The sequence below is a fragment of the Lagenorhynchus albirostris genome, chromosome 4 (assembly GCF_949774975.1).
Source record: "Lagenorhynchus albirostris chromosome 4, mLagAlb1.1, whole genome shotgun sequence".
Classification (NCBI taxonomy): Eukaryota; Metazoa; Chordata; class Mammalia; order Artiodactyla; family Delphinidae; genus Lagenorhynchus; species Lagenorhynchus albirostris.
The window spans coordinates 81,684,388-81,709,156 of record NC_083098.1 but is presented as its reverse complement, the minus strand read 5'-3'; the positions used below and the strand labels follow the sequence as shown (position 1 = coordinate 81,709,156).

Sequence of the window (24,769 nt, the reverse complement as noted above, 5' to 3'; positions counted from 1 at the left end):
AGGGGAGAAAATATTTGCAAATGAAGCAACTGACAAAGGATTAATTTTCAAAATTTACAAGCAGCTCATGCAGCTCAATATGAAAAAACAACCCAATCCAAAAATGGGCAAAAGACCTAAATAGACATTTCTCCAAAGAAGATATACAGATTGCCAACAAACACATCAAAGGATGCTCAACATCACTAACCATTAGAGAAATGCAAATCAGAACTACAATGAGGTATCACCTCACACCAGTCAGAATGGCCATCATCAAAAAATCTACAAACAATAAATGCTGGAGAGGGTGTGGTGAAAAGGGAACCCTCTCGCATTGTTGGTGGGAATGTAAATTGATAGCAACCACTATGGAGAACAATATGGAGGTTCCTTAAAAAACTAAAAATAGAATTACCATATGACCCAGCAATCCCACTACTGGGCATATACCCTGAGAAAACCATAATTTAAAAAGAGTCATGTACCACAATGTTCATTGCAGCTCTATTTACAATAGCCAGGACATGGAAGCAACCTAAGTGTCCAATGACAGATGAATGGATAAAAAATATGTGGCACATATATACAATGGAATATTACTCAGCCATAAAAAGAACCTAAATTGAGTTATTTGTAGTGAGGTAGATGGACCTAGAGTCTGTCATACAGAGTGAGGTGAGTCAGAAAGAGAAAAACAGATACCGTATGCTAACACATATATATGGAATCTAAAAAAAAAAAAGTGGTTCTGAAGAACGTAGGGGCAGAACCAGAGTAGAGATGCAGACGTAGAGAATGGACTTGAGGACATGGGGAGGGGGAAAGGTAAGCTGGGACAAAGTGAGAGAGTGGCATGGACATATATACACTACGAAGTGTAAAGTAGATAGCTAGTGGGAAGCAGCTGCATAGCACAGGGAGATCAGCTCAGTGCTTTGTGACCACCTGGAAGGGTGGGATGGGGAGGGTGGGAGGGAGACGCAAGAGGAAGGAGATATGGGGATATATGAATATGTATAGCTGATTCACTTTGTTATAAAGCAGAAACTAACACACCCTTGTAAAGCAATTATACTCCAATAAAGATGTTAAAAAAAAAGAATCTCAGCAGACCAATTAACCAAATTTTGCCAATTGCAATCCCCTATTATTTTTTTCCAGCAATTTGCTTATTGTTGTAATTTATTTCAGCAATTTCCATAATAACATTCTCAGGATGGCACTCTCAGATATAACTGTCTGCAAAAAAATATGCTGAATCCATTCACGTAAAAAATTTACAGTCAATTTCCTTCTTCACAGTTACAAATGAAATGGAATCATCTGGACTTGTGCCCTTCCACCATCTTTGAAGGGGGTTTAATGAGGTGGAGAAGAAGGGCAAGATGGAGAGAAGAGAAAGCACTTGCTTTGATAGAGGCAAAAAGTGGAGGAGGAAGGGTTGTACTAAGAGACAGCTGATTCATTTGATCCCCTCATTTTCATCACCTCCAAAGATCAGACGCTGAAGCTGAGTTACACACTTCTGAAAGTAGACAAGCAAGAACTTCTATATAGAATACCTCTGGGTGGGAGTTCAGCTCACTCTGACTCATTAATTTCTTCATTCAATACTGCCATAGGATAAACTGCTTTCATCTAACATTTCAAATCTCCTTGAGAGAAAAGGTTTCTTTTAAATGGGTTCCAACTTTCTCTCTTTCCACCTGAAGATACACTTTTTTAACATTTAATTTATTTATTTTATTGAAGTATAGTTGATTTACAATGTTGTGTTAATTTCTGCTGTACAGCAAAGTGATTCAGTTATACATATATATATGTATATATGTAATTTTTCATATTCTTTTCTGTTACGGTTTATCACAGGGTATTGAATATAGTTCCCTGTGCTATACAATAGGACCTTGTTGTTTATCCATTCTCCATATAATAGTTTGCATCTGCTAATCCCAAACTCCCACTCCATCCCTCCCCCAACTCCCTCCCCCTTGGCAACCACAAGTCTGTTCTCTATGTCTGTGAGTCTGTTTCTGCTTCCTAGATAGGTTCATTTGTGTCATATTTTAGATTACACATATAAGTAGTATCATGTGGAATTTGTCTTTCTCTTTCTGACTTACTTCACTTAGTATGATAATCTCCAGTTGCATCCATGTTGCTGCAAATGGCATTATTTCCTTCCTTTTTATGGCTGAGTAGTATTCCATTGTATATATGTACCACATCTTCTTGAAGATACATTCTTGATATTTTTTAATTCTTCTAGCTGCCGTACTGCTGCTCCTGAGGAAAGAGCAATTCAGCATGGCAGCACTCTATTCTAGGTTTTCATAAGTTCAAAAAAAGTGTAATTAGTTCTAGTAGGGAGTTAAACTTATTTTGATGTTCCCCTTGTTCTGAGTTTTTTTGAGCCCAACTTTGGGTAATTATGGGTTAAAATGCTCAAAGTATCCACTAAAATGTTATCTCCCTGGGGACAGAAATTATTTTTTGGTCTGTTTTATTCACCACTGCATCACCAGTTCCCAGAACAGTGCTTGGCATATAGCAGATGCACTTTAAATACTTTTAAATAAATGGACAATTGAGCTGGTATCACCCAATGTATGCTTTTGAAAGTCACCATTCCTAGATTTTGTGATTCTGCTTTGTTTTTGTTTTTGTTTAACTTTTGGGAAACAGTCGCTTGACTAAGAGATAATATAAATTTTTCTGTTACATCCTAATGCTTCAGTGTATTGTGCTGGGCAATTTTAGTATTCAAAATCAATGTTAGACATAGTTCATTTGTATTGTTTTGTAAAATTGCATATTATTTCTGATGCTTTGTTAGTTGAAGATCATTTTTGGCGCTGAAACTTCTAGCCAATTGTTCTTTAATTGGGGTTATAGCTAAAATTGTGGTTAAAGATTTTTTTCCAGCTTTACTGAACTATAATTAAGAAATGAAGTTGTATGTATTTGAAGTGTAAAATGTGACAATTTGATATTTGTATACATTGTGAAATCATTACCACAATCAAGTTAATTAGCACATCCATCACCTCACATAGTTACTTTGTTGTTGTTGCTGTTGTTAAGAATGCTAAGACCCACTCTCTTAGCAAATTTCAAGCATACAATGCAATATTATTAACTATAGCCACCAGGCTGTGTATTAGAGCCTCAGAACTTATTCATCTTATAAATGAAAGTTTGTACCTTTTGATAAATATCTCCCCATTTTCTCCACCCCCCCAGCCCCTGTCAACCACCATGTGATTTTCTGTTTCTATGAGTTTGACATTTTTTTTAGATTCCACGTGTAAGTGATACCATACAGTATTTGTCTTTCTCTGTCTGACTTTCACTTAGCATAATATCCTTCATTTTCATCCATATTGTCACAATTGGCATAGTTTCCTTGTTTTTCACTGGGTGAATTATATATATATATCATATATATATATAATCGCATTATCTTTATCCGTTTGTCAATGACACTTGATTGTTTCCATAACTTAGCTATTTTGAATAATGCTGCAGTGAACATGGAACTGCATATATCTCTTTGAGATAGTGACTTCACTTCTTTTGGATTTATAGCCAGAAGTGGGATTGCTGGATCATACAGTAGTATTATATTTTGTTTTTTGGAGGAACCTCCATACTGTTTTCCGTAGTGGCTGTACCAATTACATTCCCACCAACAGTGTGCAAGGTTGTACAAGGGTTCCTTTTTCTCTACATGCATGCCAATACTTGTTATCCCTTATCTCTTTGGTCATTGATATCCTAACAGATGTGAGGTGATACCTTATTGTGGTTTTGATTTGTATTTCTTGATGATTAGTGACGTTGAGCATCTTTTCATATACTTGTTGGCTAATGTTAGGAAAAATATCTATTCAGGTTCTCTGCCCATTTTAAAGTTGGATTATTTGTTTTTTGTTATTGAGTTATAAGATTTCCTTAAGTATTTTGGATATTAACCCTTTATTGGACATATGTTTTGCTGTGACTAGGACTTCCAGTACTATCTTGAATAGAAGTTGTGAGAGTGGGCATCCTTGTCTTTTTCCTGATCTAAGCTGAAAGCCTTTCATCATTGGGTGTGGTGTTAGCTGTGGATTTGTCATATATGATCTTCATTATTTTGAGGTCTATTTTAAATATTCCATCAGAAAAACCAATCTCCAAATAACATATTCGTTTTCAATGATTTTCTTCTCTCCATTTCTCCTGGAGTTATTCTCCATTCATTAATTAATTCAACTCATGCTTATTGAGCATCTACTATGTTTTTTAGTACAGCTCTCATTTCTGCATGCAAAACTGATCCCTATATATATAAGCATTTGGGGGGAAACAGAAGATGTTTAATATTCAATTCCTTCCCTCAGATTCTTTACCTGTTACTTGGGAGTGACAGATAAATATAGATGAAACAATAGTAATAGCAAAAGATGGCTTAAATGCCTGGATTCAGGGTAGAAGAAAGGGCTGCAAGTAAACCGAAAAAGAACGATTTTACTAAGACCTTTGGAAAGCTTGGAGACCTAAGATAACATTGCTTTGAAATCTAGGAGATGAAAATAGAATAAAAATGCATTTGGGGAGAGGGGAATTTTCCCATCAAGGATAACTATTTGTTTTAGATTGGGTTCCCCAGGCAAGGATTTGAATGTATGTAATGTATTTGGGAAATGATCTCAGGAAGCCCCAGTAGGAGAGACAGAGATGGCAGGAAGAAAATACAGGGTGATATTGAGGAGTTACTGCTATAGACAACTAGAGCTCAATCCTACAATACTGAACACACTTCAGAGGGGCAGGGAATCTGGGATATTCATCCTCCAACTCCCATTAATCACTGGCTGAGAGCTGCACCCAGGTGATGGTGAATGCCTTAGAACTTCCAGCCAAAAGAAAACTAGCAGTTAGAGAGTCACAGGTGTGTGTTGTAGGGTCTGTGGACCCAAACACTGTGGGGATATAGGCGGGTCTCCTATTCTTGGAGCTTGTAAACAGAAATAGTCCTGAAGAGGCTTGCAGGCTGGGCATTAAAAGCATTCTGATACTTCAGTCTATCAGAAGTTGAATTTGCTGCAATAAATGGAAAAGGTACACACTTGGTAAATGGCCCAACAGAAACTGGTTTATGTTTGGATCTGATCAATAGAAAGGAAGGATGGAGACTTCAGGACCCATTAGAAGATGGACAGACAAAAGCCAGAGAGGGAAGATCAGAGAGAGCATGGATTTGGGGAAAAGTCAGATTTTAGACTTGCTGAGCTTAAGGTTATGTCAGGATTTAAAAAAGGAAATGTTCATTAGTCTAACTCAGATGAGTGGAAAGGAAAAAAAGTATTGACTTGGGAGCCAGGAGCAGGAAGGTGGTAGTGAAGGCAAATAGGTTAGTCCTTCAAGGGAAGGAGTTTATAGAAAAGATATCAAAGGTTCAAGACTTAGCCTTGGGAAATATCAGTAATTAAGAGCAGTTACTTATGTATAGTTGTAAAAAGTATAGTAATGCTGTGCATTTTTTTTGATCCTCACAAGAGCTGGGTGACGTAGATGCAAGAGGGTTTTACCTGTTTTACAAATGTGGGACTCAATCTGTTATAGGTCATTTTAATACAGACTAGCACAGATGGGAGTCACAACTTAGGTGTTGTATCTCCAAATTCGGAATACTTGAAACCATGAAGTCAAGAGGAAGGAGATCGGCCAAGCATTCCTGAGGTCTTCAGTCCCTCATTCTGTTCAAGCCTAGGTGATATATGAGTGTAGAAATGGGCTATGTCCCACGCACGTGGAAACTGCTAAAAAGGCTGGTTTTCTCTACAAAAGATTGTTTCTGGAAGGGCTTTTATTTCTGGAGAGCAAGAATGTAATCACTAAAGTTTATGGAATTGCTGAAATCTGGGGTGCTATAACAGTATCTTTGATCACAGCAGAAACATGACCAACTCAAACAAAAAACTCAGAAAGAGGAATTTATTTGTTGACTCATGTCATAATCCATGGCCATTTCAGGGACGGAGATGGAAAGAAAGGTGGAAATACTGTCAACAATCTTTCTTTCATCTCTGCTTCTTTCTTCCTTTCTTCTCCACATTTGGGGGCGATGGGAACCATGTTTGTCACCTTCTCTACTTAGATTCTTAGAGCTTGGGAACCAGAGAGAAAGATGCTCTCTCTCTCCCAGGGCTGGCTGAGGATGTGACAGTGGAATGCAGGTTGGGGATTGTAAATTGGTCTCTTCAAAGGGTGGTTGTTTCTTAGATTACCATTCCAGTAGGTGCTACCAGGTAGACGTGGATGTTGATGAAAGACCAACAGGCTAGGCTTTCCTCAGGCACGACGGCTAACATCTGCACAGGCATTTAACCACATCTTACTGGAGCATAATGATGCTCTCTATTTTATTTTAAAGATGGTTATCGGTTTTTATCCTACCTCTTGCTTCACAAATACATATTTTGGAGTACCACTTCACAGAATCATCATTAACTTGAATAAAACTACATTATTTCATTTTAATTGTAAGTGCTAGTCTTTTGATCTTTTTCTCTTCCATATGTCGTTAAAAACGATAAAATGAGGACAAGTGAAAGAGGCCTTTGGTGATTTCTTTGAATGCATCCTGTTGGCTGCTGTGCAACTCTCAGCTTGCAGCTCTTGGCCTGGCAATGTAGTTTCAATTTAATCAGAGACAACCATTATTAAATCATTCTAGCCAGACTTATCTACACCTACTGAATGGCCAAGCAACAGCAACAACCTGCATTTTCGCTTTGGGCATTTTGCTAAGAACAAATTAGTCATTATTATTCAAAAATTTGTTAATGAGATAGAAAAAATATACACTGTAAGTGTTCCCCTAAGTTGCAATCAGTTTGATGATATTCTAGTGAGGTTTTATTGATTTTCCTATTTTAGATGAAAAGCATCCATTTTCTTTTCTTAATTTTCCCTTGTATTATGCTGTATTGTGTTATTATAGTAGGAAGTGCATAAGCTTTAGGATCTGACGGCCTTAAGTTCAAATTTTGGTTTGTTCTTCATTCAACAAACATGTGCTTAGTGCCTCTTAATAGACACTCTATTAAGTGTAAAGGATGTAAAATAACAGAAACACTGATCCCAGCAACTTCATAGTCTCATGGTAAAGGAGGAAGGGGTGGTGCAGAGTGCACGATGGGATGCAGAAGTTGGGCAGCACCCAGCCCGTTGGAGGGAGGAGTGGGAGAGGCTCCCTAGAGAGATGCGGCTTGACCTGACTTGTGTTGGTTGAGAAGGAAGAGGAAGCAATGGAGGAAAGTGTTCCAGGCACAAGGACTACATAAGAGAACGAACGTCATGGGTCCTAAAGAACATGGCATGTTTTGGTGTGTTGGAGAATTTGGCACATCGTTGAAGCTTATAAACATTAGTCAGATAATCGGTACAGGGCAAGGTGTGCCATGGGAAAGAATGCTAGGGGGAAGATAAGAGCCACATCACAGAGGGCTTTATAGGTGAGTATTTTGACCTTATCCTGAAAGCTATGGGAAGCAGTCGTTTATTATTATTTTATGTCAAGAAATGACATGATCAGATTCTTCTATGCATTCTGGAGAATGGATAGAAAGGGCCTACTTTAGAGGCATGGAGACAAGTTAAGAGGCTGTTGTAATCCAGGCGAGAATAGTGGGGTCCTGAGTTAAAACTGTAGGAGTGGGAACAGAGGGAAGGAGACAGGCTTGAAACATAAAAAGAAAGAATTGATACTTGATTTATAGAACACGGGGGGTGGTGAGGGAAAGCACTGGAGAAATCAGGACCTCCCCAGATTTTCAGCAGCTGGTTGAATAGGTTTAGTGGCAATGATGAAGTTAGCTTCAGGCATCCTCAATGCAAGGTAGAGAGGGTGTGTTTCTCCAGGTGGAGATGTTACATTGATAACCGGACCTTCAATCTGGAATGCTGGAGTGCAGTCTGAGCTGAGGATACACCCTTGGGAGTTCACAGCCTTCAGTTAACTATTGAAATTTTGGATGAGCTCATCCAGAGAGAAGGAGGTAGACCAAGCTGAGAGCCCATGAGAGCCAGAATTCTTAGGGAAAGAGAGACCCTAGCTGAACATGGAGAAGGGATAACTGGACATATAAGAGGAAGTCTAGGAGAGAAGGATGTTATATATGTCAGTGGGAAAAGATTTTTGTGATTTTGTGCTTTGAACAAGTTTGCAATCTCCCTGTGACTCACTTACTTTGTCAGTGAAAATGGAATAATAATATCTATTGCATTGCATATTGTGAGGATTATAGTGATAATAAATGCATTCATCTGCTATAAAGCCTGTAGCATGAAAATCATCAATGAATATTTTTTCTGCTTCCAGTGTTGATTGAATTATGAATAAAATTGTTGATGATAAAATCTTCCACCTAATGAGACTTATTATTTCCTTCAGTAATTTAAGCAGATCTCTTTCCTAATGACTGAATCTCCAAAATCTAGTAATCAGCTCCAGTAAGGAGTTCTGGTGTCAAAGCCAGCAGTGTCTGGTGAAGAACATTTCCAGAAATATTTTTGTTTTCTTCCTTCTGATAATACTGTGATCAGTCTTGTTTAAAAACACCTGCATTGGGCTTCCCTGGTGGCGCAGTGGTTGAGAGTCCGCCTGCCGATGCAGGGGACACGGGTTTGTGCCCCGGTCTGGGAAGATCCCACATGCCGCAAAGCGGCTAGGCCCGTGAGCCATGGCTGCTGAGCCTGTGCTCCGTAACGCGAGAGGCCACAGCAGTGAGAGGCCCGCGTACCGCAAAACAAAACAAAACAAAACAAAACACCTGCATTTATTTCGTATTTGAATATGCAATCAATATGAAGTGTTAAACTTCCTTTACAAAATTACATTGATCATCCCAAACAGTACAGTATTGTACTTGAAAAAATACGTTTTTTATGGTTTTGAGTATTATTCTTCACATCTGCTTCTGTAGGTTTCATGTGCCTCACAACTTAGTTCCTTTTATTAAAGCAACCTAATCTGGGGAAATCTGAGGAGAGATGGGAAGGCAACGTTTTCTTGCTTTTGAAATCTTACCGTTATTCGTTTGTGCGCTTTGAAGTGGAACTGAAAGACTTAGCTAGATTCCTTTGTGGAGCACACAGACAAATTCAACCTCTGGCTTTATGCAGAAATTTCAAGCATTTTCATTTCTGTTTTCCTTTTCATGTAACACAAAGTACCTCCCTCATTTGATCATGCTTCGTGTCTGGTTTTCAGAGCAATTTCTTAGGCTTGTTTGACATATGCAAGGCATATTGCAAGGAGAGTGGTAGGAAGGAGTAGAAAAGAGAGATGAGACACACTAGATTGATTAAAGATCAGGCAAATCTTTCTTTAATGCACTTACTCCTTTTTATAATCTTTCCATTTCTTCAGCAGCAACCTGGAGAAGAGTGCTGCTCACAAGTGACTGTATCAAGGTCTTGAAAGAACAATGTGTTTCATGCCTGCCTTACCCTCATTGTGTGTTTATAGGAAGTCAATAAGCTCACTAGTCCAATTACCAGAGGTTTGAGTGTACTCTTGACACTGTCATACATTTGTTCAAGTTGGGCTAGATGATCTCCAAGTTTCTTGTCTGTTTTAAGATTGTGTAACCTGAAGTCCTTTAGCTCCTAAACCTGTGATCCATGACCTTAAAATTAATCTATCTCTATTTGTCTGTCTATCTATCTATGTATCTCTCTGTCTGTCTATAGGCTTGTCACCTACTTCTCTGTTTCCTCATCTGAAAAGCTAAGATAATGATAGTACCTATTTCCTTCAGAATTAAAGGACTTGATGCTCATAAAATACATGTATCAGCTTCATGTGCCAACTTCCAAGCTACCCATCAGTGCTGTCCGGCAGTTTCTTCCCCTAAATACTGTGTTTAGAATCTGGAGTGGAGCATATTTAGCAGAGGTTGAGACTGACATTCAGAAGAGTCAGAGGGACATCAAGGCTTAAACCTGGAAACCTGAGGAGGAGGCAGGAATGAGGGATTTGCCCGAGGCTGGGTCCACTTTTCTCAACCTCTGAGTGTCCTCTGCCTTTGAAATAGACTCTCAGTCTGCTCTGGGAGTTCCACAGAGACTGAGATCACTTCTCTTCATAACACCGGAATTTGTGAAAGCATCAAGCTGAGACGAGATGCAGGTATTTCAAAATCCAAAGTAGACTCTTATCACTTCCTAACCCACTAAAAGGGATTGACTACATTTAGCTAATTATTCAGGCATTTTCTTTGATGTAGAAAATCCGGAAAGATTTTAATCTTTTATTGTTTGATTTTTATTCATCATATGTGTATATTTGGGAGAGTGGAAGATAAAGGGCACCTTTCCCTTTAAGAAAGCACAAGGGTTTGTATAAAGTAAAAAGATGAAAGGTGTTATGAAAATGATCAAGGCAGAACTAAGCACTTATTATTCTGATGCTGTTGTTCAACATTTTAGTCCAGTTTCTTCTGGTTTTGCAACTTGAATCTTTCATAGGATGAGAGGGAAAATATGTTTTTTCAATGCCTCCATTTGTAGGATGTTTCTGATTCATTTGCTGCCTGGTTTTTCGCTGTGGCAAGCACATCACTTTGGAATTGGATGCTCCTGAAATGATGATTTTGTTGTTCACCTCAATATTAGTGTTATCTGCAGAGATGAGTAGAATTGCAAATGCCAATAAATCGTGTTTGTGACAATTTCTATAGAAACCAAATTATTCATATTGGAAGAGAGATGCTTTTGTTTGGGAGGAAGGTGGTTTCCATGAGATCCTAGTTCCTCTTCTCCCAGCTGTGTGACTTTGGGGGATAATGATGGCTGGTGTGTTTGTAAAATTTTATAATTTACAATGTCTTCAGGTGCATTTTACCTGTGATCCTACAACTCCCTTATGGGCTAGATTATAGCTACACTCATAAGAGAGAGAGAAAAAGTAGTCCCAGAAAAGTAAACTGATTTTTCCAAATTTATGCAACTCCTAAGTGCCAAAGTCATGGCTCCAGATGGATTTTCTTTCCACTGCAACATGTTGCTTCCTAAAAAAGTTTGATTCAAATACTGAAACTGTGAGTCTCAATTTCTTCCCATATAAAGTGTGCATATGGACTAGATATGACATCACTAACTCAGATCTAAAGGGGCAATGCAGACAATGTTAATGAGAGATGTTGTCTAGATATAAAGGAATGATATTAAATGTGGCAACAGGAGACATGTGTCATCTAAAGGGAGTTGTTGCTGTCAAGCTCCAGGTATTACTTTTGCAGAGGAATGCAATAAAACTAGTGTTGTCAAGTTTTCTGCTTTTTAAAGAGAAGACCAAAATTTTGATGTTCAAGTGAAACCTCCCTGTGCTTGAATAACGCAGAATTGAGAGAACTGCGACCCCTTTCTAAGGTCTTCATGAGGTGGGGAACACCTTCATTTCCAATTAAGTCTGATGTGCTGTAAAGTCAGTATTGTTTCAGTTTAACTTTCTGGAAAAATGTATTTCTTTGGTCTGGAGGATTCATTAGGTTCATTGACTTTTCAATTCATGTCTAGGCCAACTCAGTAATTGATTTGGACAAATAGATAATTTCTGAAGCATGAAAGGAAATGAACTATAATGAATGATATAAAATGAACTCCATAATCTTAGAGCATTATGAAAACAGAATGCTCTCTACAGAAATCTTTGCATGCAGAGATTGTTACTCACGTGTTTCTTTCATGCCACCCAGGGGGCAGCTGAACTTAGACAAAGAGAGATTTTTATTACATCTTATATGCATGGTCTCCTCTATTGTTTTCACTCTCAGAATTGATGGCGCATCCAAACAAATGTAAGTGGTAAGTTAAGTCATTAAAGAGATTTATTTTTTCATCATCGTGTAATTCTGAAATTAAACTTTGCCACATTCAGACTTCTGAGGTGTGAATTTGGACTTGTTGGTTATAATCATAGTGGTGATAGTGCTGCTGGTGTGTGTCCAAAACATTTTGTACTAATGATATTAATAATAAAGAAATGGCATTTGTTGAGTGTTTATTATGCATCAGGCTTCATGTTAAGGGTTTTTCTATTCATTAAATTATTTAATCCTCACAAATTCCCATGAAATAGGCATTGATGTCTATTTTACAATTAGAAAATTGCAACTTAAAGAGGTTAAGTAACTGGTCCAAGATTACTCTGTTACTAAGAGGCAGATTCAAACCAAGTTTTAATTAAATGTATGGAGAAGAGGTCAGGAGGTATTTCCTGAGCATCTACTATGTATCAGGTAATATTCTAGGTTCTTGTGTACAAAACGAATTCCTGCTTTATTTAGGTTATATTTTATTTTTGGAGATAGACAGTAAACCAATCAACGTACATAATAATGTCCAGCAGTACTAGGTATCCTAAAGAAAAGAACTGGGTTGGAGGATAGAGGGTCTGTTTTACATGGGGTGATGAGGGAAGGTCTGTCTGAGGGGTGACATGTAACCAGAGATATTAGAATAAAGTGGAGGGATGAGCAATGGGAATTTCTAGGACAGTCCTTTTGACAGTCCCTCTGTGGTATACAATTCACTACTCAGGTCTGGAATGGTATGACCCATCGGTTTGTTGTATTTAAGAGGGTTATGTAGTATCTTCCTAAGGCACGAGCAAGGACATAGGAGGCAGACCCAGGTTAAAATTCTTGTTCTGCTCCTTTTTCCTCTGAGGTATTTAGACACCTTAAGTTTATCTTCAAGCTTTAGTTTCCTCCTCTATAAAATTTGGATAATAATCCTTATCTCTTATGATAAGTGAACAGTGCACACGTAAAGTTCCCCTTTGCAGCCCCGGAACTACATATGTATATGCAGGAGTCATGAAACAAATAGTAGGTATTGTAATTATTTTTATAACCTGTGTCTTACAGCGGGACATGGAGAAGTTCCCCGTGGTGTTTTGTGGTCAATGTGTAGGAGGGAATACGGCATAGAACAGGGGTCCCCAACCCCCGGACCACCGACCAGTACCGGTCCGTGGCCTGTTAGGAACCAGGCCGCACAGCCGGAGGTGAGCGGCAGCCCAGCGAGCGAAGCTGCATCTGCTGCTCCCCATTGCTCGCATCACCGCCTGAACCATCACGCCCCCGGCCCCCGTCCGTGGAAAAATTGTCTTCCACGAAACCAGTCCTTGGTGCCAAAAAGCTTGGGGACCGCTGGCCTAGAAAATCACCATGTACCCTCAGAACTGAATAGGGAGTGTGGTCAGAATGGAATTAGATCCAGGAAATAAGCTAAGAGAGGAGCCTGGTGTGGATAAAGTGGGTTTTCACATCACAGTAGTGAAGCGCAAGAATGAGAATTCAAAAGGCGATTTGAAAGCAAGGGGGTTATTTATTTATTTAAATTTAATATTAAGAAGCATCCCAGAATATGCATACGGCTATAGAAGTTTACAGAGTAGCATGGAGAGGGAGAGAGAGAGAAAAAATTCCCGTCCTTTATGAAGCCCCACGGCCCTGCTTCCAAAGGCATGTGTCTTCTATTTAAAATGGTGGTCCCTGGAGCCAGTGGGTTGGCCCAATGCCTGATAATCAAGAAATAGGTCTAGTCCCGGTTTGCCTTCTGATATGCTGCATGGCTCTGAGCTAATCACTTCACCTCTTTGCCTTCAGACAGCAGAGAAGAGCTCTCTCTACTTTGTCCATTTCAAAGGTATCCTTTTAGACAGGAAAACATTTACAGTGTCCCTCCTGTGATGTTACTTACTGTTAAATGTGGGCGCATAATTTAGTAAAGAGGCAAACCTCTTTAAATCGCCAGTATTATCTCATGGGCACTGAATTAGGTCTACATCAGTCTGTTTTGGCAACAACCTGATTCTGGGGCAGCGGTAGCAACCAAGAGTGTGGTTCAAGGGTTCTGCTGGACTCAGTAGAAACCCACAGACTTTGAAGGGTGTGTATCTGGGCTCCAATTTGCTAACTTTGCTGTAACTTTAACTCTGTCACCTTGTCTAGGACACTTATCCCGTCTGAGCCTAGGTTTCTAGATCTATAAATAAAGACCATTACAGCATGTAAGTTATTGGGAGGATTAAGTGAACGTAAAGTTATTAGCATGATGTCTGCCATCGCCATTTAAAAATGTCACTTTCTATTATATTTTAAAGTTTTGTTTAAGACCTGAGTTCCTGGAATTGTCTGGAGGCCCAGATTTCAGGAGGCCTTGTCAAACCGGCCCCAGGCTGTACAGTCAAAGGGATCAAGTGGAAATAGCCCACTGGATCTGGATCTGCTCCAGCCCGGGGAGCTGGGTCTGCGCAGAGCTGATCCTCTGTCGGGGAGCCGTAGGGACTAATCCTTGGCCTGAATCAGTGACAGTTCCAGTGGATGTGAGGCCTCCAGCAGTGTCCCTGGATGCCTGGGTGACTACAGAACTTACTGTTGACAGTGGCTATTGCTGGACAAGGCGCAAGCTGGGGACATACGTCAGCTACAAAGTAACCCCTTAGTCTTTTTTTTTTTAACATCTTTATTGGAGTATAATTGCTTTACAATGGTGTGTTAGTTTCTGCTTTACAACAAAGTGAATCAGCTATACATATCCATATATCCCCAGATCTCTTCCCTCCTTAGTCTTGTTCACAGCAATTTCCGTCCCTTACCAACACATCTACGTTTGCTGCAGGTTGTTGTGAGGCTTCGGGGCACCCCAAAGAGTCATCTTTTTTAATCAATGGAAAGGAAGAAACGGCTTGCCTTTATTAACATCTAGGTCGGCTTTCTCAGAACAAGCGGGCTGCAAATCCCAGTGGCTTCTTAGCGCTGTCTCAGATGCCTCCATCCTTCATTACGCTATTCCCATGGTAACTCTCAGGAAGGGAGAAGAGGGACAGCTAACCACTGAGGGGCTATTTTTAGCTTTCTGGCCAAATGCTCTGACAAATCTGTTGAGGGAAAGAAAATGAGGCAAGTGTAGAAGAGGATTTCTTTTTCTAAAGACAATATCATTTAAAACTGATATTATGAAACTGGAAACAACCTTGAGGAATCATTTAACCCACTTCTACCTCTAGAAAGATCCACTTTCAAATCATATCAAAAAATTGTTCAGTGAGATTATTTTTAGAAAATTTTACTTAATAGCCTATTCTACTAGATAAACTGTATTTCCTACCTTGAATTTACTCTGGATTCAATCTCAGTTTTCAGACCAAGGGAGTTGGGAATGAGACTGAGTACGATTGCTCAAGTTGTGGAATCACACAACCCTGGAGGCATCCTTCCTTTATTCTTTGCTAATAATGACAGTCTCTAGGTTTGTGCAGTGCACATCCTGTGCAACTATCTGCACTGGCCCTGCTTCACTTATTTATTTATTTATTTATTTATTTATTTATTTATTTATTTATTTTGCGGTATGTGGGCCTCTCACTGTTGTGGCCTCTTCCGTTGCGGAGCACAGGCTCCGGACGCACAGACTCAGTGGCCATGGCTCACGGGCCCAGCCACTCCGCAGCATGTGGGATCTTCCCGGACCAGGGCACGAACCCGCGTTCCCTGCATCGGCAGGCGGACTCTCAACCACTGCGCCACCAGGGAAGCCCTGCTTCACTTATTTTTAAAATATGTAAACCTCTCCCATCCTCCTTAAAAGCCTTCAGGAACTTCTCATTGCTCTTAGGTTAAAGGCCATAGAGTGGCTATAAAATACAACATGATACTGATCCTACCTGCGTGTCCAGAATCATTCAGTATTATTATAATTCTCCTTTGTGTTTCAGCAAATACCTTCTTTCAGAGTCTCAAACATGCCGTCTTCCTCCATCTCAACATCTTTGCACTTATCTGTGACTTTTTCCCCATGCGCTCTGCCTAGTTAATGCCTGTAACTCTTTCTTATCCTTTAAATCAGAGCTCAAATATCAGAAAACGCTTTTTCGACCTCTAAAACAGAAAAGGCCCTTCTGCCATAGCCTCTTCTAACAACTTGTGCATTTCCTTTGCATCACTTAACAGTTTGTAATTCTATATTGATTTATGTAACATTTTAGTTTTTTTATTACTTTAAACTATGAGCTCCAAGTCGTTAGGAATTATAATTTTTGCTCCCCATTATATATATAGTGCCTAGCATATGTTTGGCAAATTATTCTAATGACTGTATAAATGACTAGCAGTTATTTTAAAGGGACATAAACCCAGTTTCTCTAACAAGTCAAGCTGCCTATATGTGACTTCACCGGGGCTCCTCAAAAATATAATGTGCACCCAGATTTCCCAGAGAACTTGTTAAAGTGCAGATTCAGATTCAGTAGATCTGGGATGAAGCTCATGATTCTGCGTTTCCAACTGGTATCCAACTAGCTCTAGAACTTGGTTGCACAGTGGAATTGCCAGAGGAGATTTCAAAAAAATCACTCTGGTGATTCTGATATAACTGGTATGTGCTTGGCCTGGGCTTTGGGGATTTTTAAAGCTCCCTAGTTTATTCTAATATCCAATCACTGATTCCAGGCAAAGCTCATCCTCAACAGTAGGCAAAGGGATATTTTTTGTTACCCTTTGCACTGAACAGCATCTAACATGGCCACTTGATAAGGGTTCATGTTATTACTGTTTTTTAAATGTCTGTCTCTTAGAGAGACACAGAAAAGTGGTACCAAGCATATGTTGTACGAGCAGAGAGAATCCTGTGTGAGAACAGAATGGCCCAATCTTAAATTTTCCCACTTCTTCACATGGGGAAATGTATATCTTATAAAATATTTCAAAAGTAAGTATACCATTGAAAAAAGTGGAACATTTTGGTAGAAACAAATGCAGTTATAGCAGTCTTTGCAGCCAGAGGAACAATGCATAATTACTCAGATAATATCAGGAAAAAGAGAAGTTTGGGGCTCTTCCAAAAGCTGCAGCATTTACAGTGAGTTCCTTGATTCCCAGCTTGTTCATAATTGTGAATATGAAGAGGAACCAGAGGCTCTTGGGCATTTGGTTACTCTTTTTGAAGATCAATGCTTCTTAATCTAAAGCCTAGTAATAATCCTCTTTTCTTGTCATTAATTACATTGATATTTTCCATTGATTTATTTTTGCTTGTGGTTTTAATCTTAAAAATTCCACAATGTGGAGTGTAATATCTTTGCAGTGTATATCTCAGCACACAGTACTATGTTTTAAGCCCTACACTAGTTGTTTTCTTAATCTTCTCAGCAAACCTATTAGGTACCTACCACCACTATTATCACATTTTACAGATGAGAAAACTGAGGCTAAACAGCTCGTTAGCTTCCCAGAGACAGAGATGGCCAGAGACAGAGTCCAGGTATATCTGATATACCTCCCTGGGACTCTCTCCTTTCCAATGTTATAAATTAGCAGTATATAGGCCAAATTCAGCCTTCAGATATTTTGTCCAGGGGTCTCAATACATTTTTAAATGGGGTGCCACTATTTAGAATGCAGAAAATTTCCTATAAAAATCCAGATTTCAAGTTTATATTTATAATAATCATATCTGACAACACTGAGTGACATTCCTGAAACTTGCCTGAAGCTGAGTTATGTTTTTCCCTTTCAAATGACACTCTCCCTGCTTCTCACTAATATCTTATTTACTCCTGGTCTGCTCCAGCATTTATGACACCTGCTTGGCCCCTCCAGGCCTCTGGTTTTCAACTTAGCTTCTAACCTCTATTGAGGAAAGAAAAGATTCTTACGTCTTTAATACATTTTACCATTAGGAAAAAAAAAATGTCCTGTCTCTCGGTGAAGTGGAGACCACTGCATAGCCATTTCCATCACTTCATATCTTTCTAGAACTATCTGTATTTGCATCTGGCAGAGTGGTCTGATTTCTTTGAGTACAAAGTGGTGAAGCTTAGTATCTTACCTTCTGGTTCTAGTATTTAGCCATCTGGAGTGGTTTCAAATCAAAGTTTTGATTTCACAGGAGTTTATAAGTTGTGTGGTTGTCTTTCAACAACTGTAGCACTGTGGAGACTCACGTATCCCTTGATCTCACGGTATATAGTTGGGTTCTGTTCAGTCTCCTTCAAATAAGGCTATAATAAAGAGGAAGAGGGTGATGTCACCCTGGTGATGTCAGGACCTAGCTGATAAGGCCCTCGCAGTGCTGGCAGGGTTTGAATGCAGTCACTGATTTCTGATGCAGCAGGAAACAGAGACAAAAAGAGATTCTCTTTAGGAGTCTTCACCTTGGTTTTGAGAGTTGCTTACCTCCATTTTGAGAGTGTAAGCCTCCAATTGCTTACACTCCATTGCAGTGTACTGTTTCCTTGTTTCCTTTTTATGCCTGGCTTTGACCTGCTGCCCACCTTGATATTGGTTTCTATGCACTCTCTCTGAGCCACTATATCTTCTGTTCCTCACGGCAGAACCTTCTCACTGCACATGGGAGCCTGTCATTCAACAGAGCTCATGCACACATTTTATGCCTCTTAAATCTCAGAACAATCCTATGATACACATCTTGTTATTCCCAGTGAATTTTGGCTCAAAAAAGCTGTCAAATTTGGTAAGTTGATGAGTAGAAGAATTTTCAAATGGTTAAATGCTAACTTTGTCTATTCTGTTCCATGTTTTGCTTTGGGTATAAGAGGCAGCTATTGTAGTTGAATGATGTCTACAAAACATGAGAAAAATAATTCAACCATTCCTTATTTCACCACATGGCATGCCATGTGAGGCATCATCAATTTTAAGATATGCCAATTACAATGGAATATTACTCAGCCATAAAAAGAAATGAAATTGAGTTATTTGTAGTGAGGTGGATGGACCTAGAGTCTGTCATACAGAATGAAGTAAGTCAGAAAGAGAAAAACAAATACCGTATGCTAACACATATATATGGACTCTAAAAAAAGAAAATGGTTCTGAAGAACCTAGGGGCAGGACAGGAATAAAGATGCAGACGTAGAGAATAGACTTGAGGACACGGGGAGGTGGAAGGGTAAGCTGGGACGAAGTGAGAGAGTGGCATGGACATATATACACTACCAAATGTAAAATAGATAGCTCGTGGGAAGCAGCCGCATAGCACAGGGAGATCAGCTCAGTGCTTTGTGACCACCTAGAGGGGTGGGATAGGGAGGGTGGGAGGGAGATGCAAGACGGAGGGGATATGGGGATATATGTATATGTATAGCTGATTCACTTTGTTATACAACAGCAACTAACACAAAAATGTAAAGCAGTTGTACCCCAATAAAGATGTTAAAAAAAAAAAGATATGCCATTATCTGATATGCCATTGGGAACAGAAACAATACTGTCAATTAAATTATGTCATTTAAATTATGTTGATTGTCATCCTTATTGCAATTACAGATGTTCTAAAGTATAAAGACATGTCTTAGAATTGACGAATATGGTGCTTATTCAACTTTTATTGCAGGCCTTTAATGTGTAAGACGTTGGCTGAAATGTTAATTGTCTTAAAATAAAGAGATGTAAGAAAGCAAATGCCAAAATATTTACACTATAATATTTTCCTACAGCAACCATCAATTGAACTAGAATTTGACCGCGTAGTGATTTATACGACTTGCCTTCGTGTGGTACGGACAACCTTTGAAAGGTGTGAACTGGTAAGAAAGATCTTCCAAAACCATCGGGTAAAATTTGAAGAGAAAAACATAGCTCTGAATGGTGACTATGGAAAAGAATTAGATGAACGATGCCGACGGGTTTCTGAAGCTCCTTCGCTTCCTGTCGTGTTCATCGATGGCCATTACCTTGGGGTGAGTATCTGCTAAGGAAAATCTTTTTTATTGAACCCAACCAGTGTTGATAGAAAGCTATAAGGCTATGACAAGGCAACTTGCATCATAGCTACCAGCATACTAGCTATTTTTTTAAGTTCAATCCAAAGGGTTTGAAGCACTTATTTCTATCCTAAATGATGTGTTGCTACAGTGTTCATCCCTGCAGGGTCATGATGAAATGAAATCAGCATGAAATTGCCTTTTTGAATAGAAATACAGTTTTTAAGTGTTTAGTTGACTTGAGTTTTGCATTGTGAAGCTTGACATGTGGGATAAAAACTTTTTTTTTTTTTTTTTAGTGCAGGCAAGAAAAATGGAATATATGAGATATCCATTTGTGAATTCTCCTATACCCCGTTATCAAACACTCAGTTTCCTACTTAATGAAACTAAGATGACAGTCGTGAAATGAAATCAATAAGAAATGGGGCCCGGAGCCAGAATTTTAATCTGCTTGTTTAAAATGATTCTTGATTTTGGTAATGCGAGAACGTGAGACACAAATGCAGGCTTACGGGCAAGCAGAGAACTCCCAGAGCAGCAACAAAACATGACTGCTTCCTTGCTCTTTGAATAGCACGGTTAGCATCTTTAACCCCCACTGATCTATGAACAAGCTTCATCAGTACGAAGCCCAAGAAGGGGGGCTTTGGAGAGTGCAGTTTGGAAAGAGAGAGAGCAAAGGGACACCAGCAGTTGAGGGGGGTGGGACTGACTACAAGGGAACAGAAAGCGGCTGTCAACCAGAGATGGATCCTTGCATCTTGGTTTCATTTCAAATCTGGTCTTAACCTTCAGCTTCCAGGGAAGGTTAGAAAAAGCCAGAGCAGGAAATGCTCCTGTTTGTTACAGGGAGCTTGTGTCCTGATATCCTGTCTAGAGCCATGGCTGTTAGAGGCCGCCTGTCATCTTACGGAAAGGTTAATGCAGAGAAGCCATGATTCAGTAGCTATGATGTTATGCAATCTTACTTTTAACCAGAGCTGGACACAGATAGATTCTGAACTAGAAGTATTTTGATTCAAGTATTGAGCCTCTTATCTTATACTTCAACATATACCCTGAGGTCCCAGAAACCCATAACAATGGCAGTGATAAAAATGACAGAATGAATGAATGAATGAATGAATAAATAAATTTTAAAAAGTACTATACTATACTCTCAGCTTATATGTGTCATCTCATCTAGTCCTCAGGACCTAGAAATCAACTCTCTGGCGCACTGGTTAAGAGGCAAGACAGCTTTGAAGTCGGGCAGCATTGTTTCAAATTCCTGCTCTGCTACTTCTGATTCTGGGAAATTTATAAATCACTCTGTGCCTGATTTCCTCATTTGTAAAATGAAAATGATAATCATAATAGAACTTTTCTTAGGCTAATTTTGAGGATTTTACTGATATATACACTGTATATAGTGTGTGTGTGTATATATATACGTGTGTGTGTGTGTGTGTGTACATATATATATATATATATATATATATATGTACACACACACACACACACATAGCTGGGTAATTGGCAGGACCAGGACTCAAAGTTAGGTCTGTCCGATTCCCCAGACCCTTGCACTCTGACACATCACCTCAAGGAAAGTGATCTTTGCTAGTTTGTTTCCTGGTGGGTTCTTAGCACCTAGAACAGGGTTTGGCATAAAGTGCTCAAAAACATATGCTGAATGGATGTAGGAATGATGCTATATTGTCTCCTCATATTCTCTCCTTCTCTCCTGAGACATTCTTCCACAAGGAGAGAAAATCTCATAAACTCATCCACACTGCGGAGAAAATCACTGATAAGGGTTGTGGGTATTTGCATTGTAACCTGGGGAAATTCTTCTGACAATGTAAGATATTTTTCATTGTGGAATTTTAAGTTCTGTGAAGCTACACAATTAATCTTAGTGGGCGACTGCTTACTTACACAGGTACAAGGTGGGCCCCACCTGCTACTCTGCTCTCGACCAGGCTCATCTTCTTCCTACTTTTCAGTGGAACAGGCAAAATGCCTCTCTTGCTATTTGTCTTTCAGTTTCAGGGATAGAGGGAGAGTGCAACAGAGGAGGTAGGGTGCAGAGTTCTTTCTCGATTGCTTTGTCTCTGTGATCACTTTATTTACACACATGCCTAGAGGCAGAGGGATCACAGAGGTGCTACCTGCTGCTTCTGAAATTTGAAGCTAATTCCCCAGATCTGGAGAGAGGCCAGAGACGAGATTTTTTTCCTTTTTTTTTTCCTTATGAAAGGGGAATTACTTCTAAATTTATAATTCAAAATGGAGATAGACACTCCAGAACAACTTATGTAACAAATTTCCCTACTACTACAGTAGCCCCTTTATTTAGATTCCAGTGCACAGTTGCAAATGGAGTACATTGCCAGAATTGTAGAGCCTTTTCCCTGCAGTGTTTGCACATCTGAAATGGAAGGATGCCCTCTGCTGGGTTTTGGCATGTGGTGAAGCATAATTTTGGGGGAGGAAAAGGAACTGATGTTGGTAGTTTCCTTAACATCTGTGATGTTTTAAACAGTTACATGAAACCATTTGATTTAGTTTAAATTTAAATAAATGAGAAAAGTCAAGATGTGTGAATCATCTGCACAAATACAACTGTCTTTAAGGATGGAGAGAAAGAAATAGACAAACAGAGCCAGAGAACGAAATAGACAGAGACACAGACAGAGGCATATGGAGGCAGAGTGCAGGAGACAGTGAGATGGGATGGAGAGAGGATGAGGACATTTCACAGCTCCCTAGTTTTACTGCCATCACTGCCATCAGACCCAGGGTGGGTGGTGCCAAGGGAATTCAGTTATTTTCACTGAACGGAAGCTAATAGGACTCCTTCTATGGACAAGAATGGAAGAACTGACAAGGATGCTCTTTTTGCCTGATGACTGTCTTCCCCAGCCAAACTAAAAACTCAAGATGGAAGCAATAGAATAGTCAAGGGAAAGAAATGACTTTAGAAAACAAATCTACACTGCCCTGGGATGCTCAGTGGTGGAGGGAGAGAGATGGGGGGAGGAGCAAGTTCAGCTTGGAACTTACTTGGGGCAAGTGCCCTATTGTTTTGGCATCAGAAAAGCTTTACACAAAAAGATTGTGTTCCAACAGTTTGGACATAAATAATCTTAGAAATACCCGTAGGAAATGAATTAGAAATAGTATCTTGATTATGGACCAACCATAATACTCTACAGTAAGAGTTCACAAAATCCACGTTGGAACTGAGCTATGAAACATGTAGAATGAATCCAAGTGTGGACTCCAGTAACAAAGAGAGGAATGGAAAGGCTGGTGATCTAGAGGGGTCTCTTAAATTAGCTGATATTGAGTTGTGACTGCTTGATAATTCTATATCTATTTAAAGTACTGTTTTATTCAATTTAAGAATGAAGGAATTATTATTGAGCATAGCTAGTAGACACACTAGAAATACAGACTCTAGGCATGTTTCTAGGGACTACTTCCAAAATGTCTCCAATTTTCCAATTACGTCCAATTTTCCCAGAAATGGGCCACCAAGGAAGCCTCTGCCACAATCTGGAGGTGGTCAGCTCCAATAACTTGTTGTCTTTGCCATGGTCCACACCAGCAAAAGGGATGACTTGTTTTCTGCCCTTCTTTCTACAAAATTTTCTTCCTAATAAAGTTTTGAGTGAGTGTATCTGTTTGTGGTTACTAAATAAGTCACATGTGAAAGCAGTGAGGGAAAATGGGAAATATGCTTTTTAGGTTTCTAGCCTCTATACACTGCTGTACACTCTATAGCACAGGAGGACATTCTAGAAAGAGTCTGGATAGGTTACTGAGTGAGACAAACCACAGTATCTGCCAGATATGCTGTTTTCATTTATTTTGTTTTGTTTTAACCAGCTTTATTGAGGTATAATTTACATATAATAAACTACACATTTAAATTATACAATTTGATGAGTTTTGACAGATGTGTACACCAATACACAAAATATAGAGCATTTCCATAAGCCCCCAAATATTCCTCATGTCATTTAGCAGTTAATCCCTTCCTCCAACCCCAGTCCCCTGGCAAGCTTTGATCTTTCTGTCAATATAGTTTTCTGTTCTTCTAATGTCTTTGTCTGGTTTTGGTATTAGGGTAGTGATGACCTCATCAAATGAGTCTGGAAGTACTGTACCCTCTGCAGTTCTGTTTAATCCTTGGTGTAGAGCATCATATCCATTTGACATCAGTTTTCTTTTATGTGAAGGACTTCTTACATACTACTATTGTAGTGTGGGTCTGCTGTGGATGAATTCTTTCACGTCTGAAAAGTTTTTCTTTCATTTTTATTTTTAAAAGATATTTTTGCTGGGTATAGAATTTTAGGTTGAAAGTTTTTCTTTTTTCTTTCAGTACTTTAGAGATGTTGCTCCTCTATCTTCTCATTCACATTACTTCTGATAAAAAATATGACCCCCTCCCTTATCTTTGTTTCTCTGTTTGTGACATGTCTTCTCTGCCACCCCCAACCCCACTACTTTTAAGATTTTCTCTTTAGCACCAAATTTGAGAACTTCAATTATGATATGCCTTGGCATACTTTTATTCATGTTTCATTGAGATTCTTGGTTCAATAGATATATAGTTTTTTATCAAATTCAAAAAACTTTCAGCCATTACTTTTAAAATATTATTTATATCTTCCTTTCTTTCTCTTCTTTTCAGAGGCTTTAATTACATGCATATCAGGCTGTTTGAAGTAATTCCATAGATCACTTTATTTCATTTGGGATAGTTTCTATTGCTGTGTCTCCTGGACCCCTAATCTTTTCTTATATAATATCTAATCTTCTGTTAATCCCATCTCTGTATTTTTCTATCTCAGATATTGTAATTTTTATCTTTAGACATTTGATTTCTTTTTAAAAATGTATTTTCCATGTCTCACTTAATATGTTCAATATTTCTTCTAGCTTTTTGATCATATAATAACTTTTAATCTCCTTGCGTGACACTTTCATTATCTGTGTCAGTTC

The 24,769-nt window shown here is 39.0% G+C and overlaps 1 protein-coding gene across 5 annotated transcripts in view; it reads left to right on the top strand.

Annotated features, from left to right (window-relative positions):
• Positions 1-24,769, top strand: part of GRXCR1 (glutaredoxin and cysteine rich domain containing 1) — a 305,037-nt gene that overhangs the window by 228,267 nt on the left and 52,001 nt on the right. For 2 of the 5 annotated variants that reach the window (XR_009540343.1, XR_009540342.1), the window contains one exon: positions 19,502-19,591. Coding sequence is in view for 1 of the 5 variants with exons in the window: in XM_060148267.1 (XP_060004250.1) it covers positions 19,502-19,744 (243 nt within the window). In the remaining 4 variants the exon portion in view is untranslated. Of the gene's footprint in view, positions 1-19,501; positions 19,745-24,769 lie in introns of those variants that run through there. The other 3 variants (XR_009540344.1, XR_009540338.1, XM_060148267.1) reach the window with 2 other exon arrangements.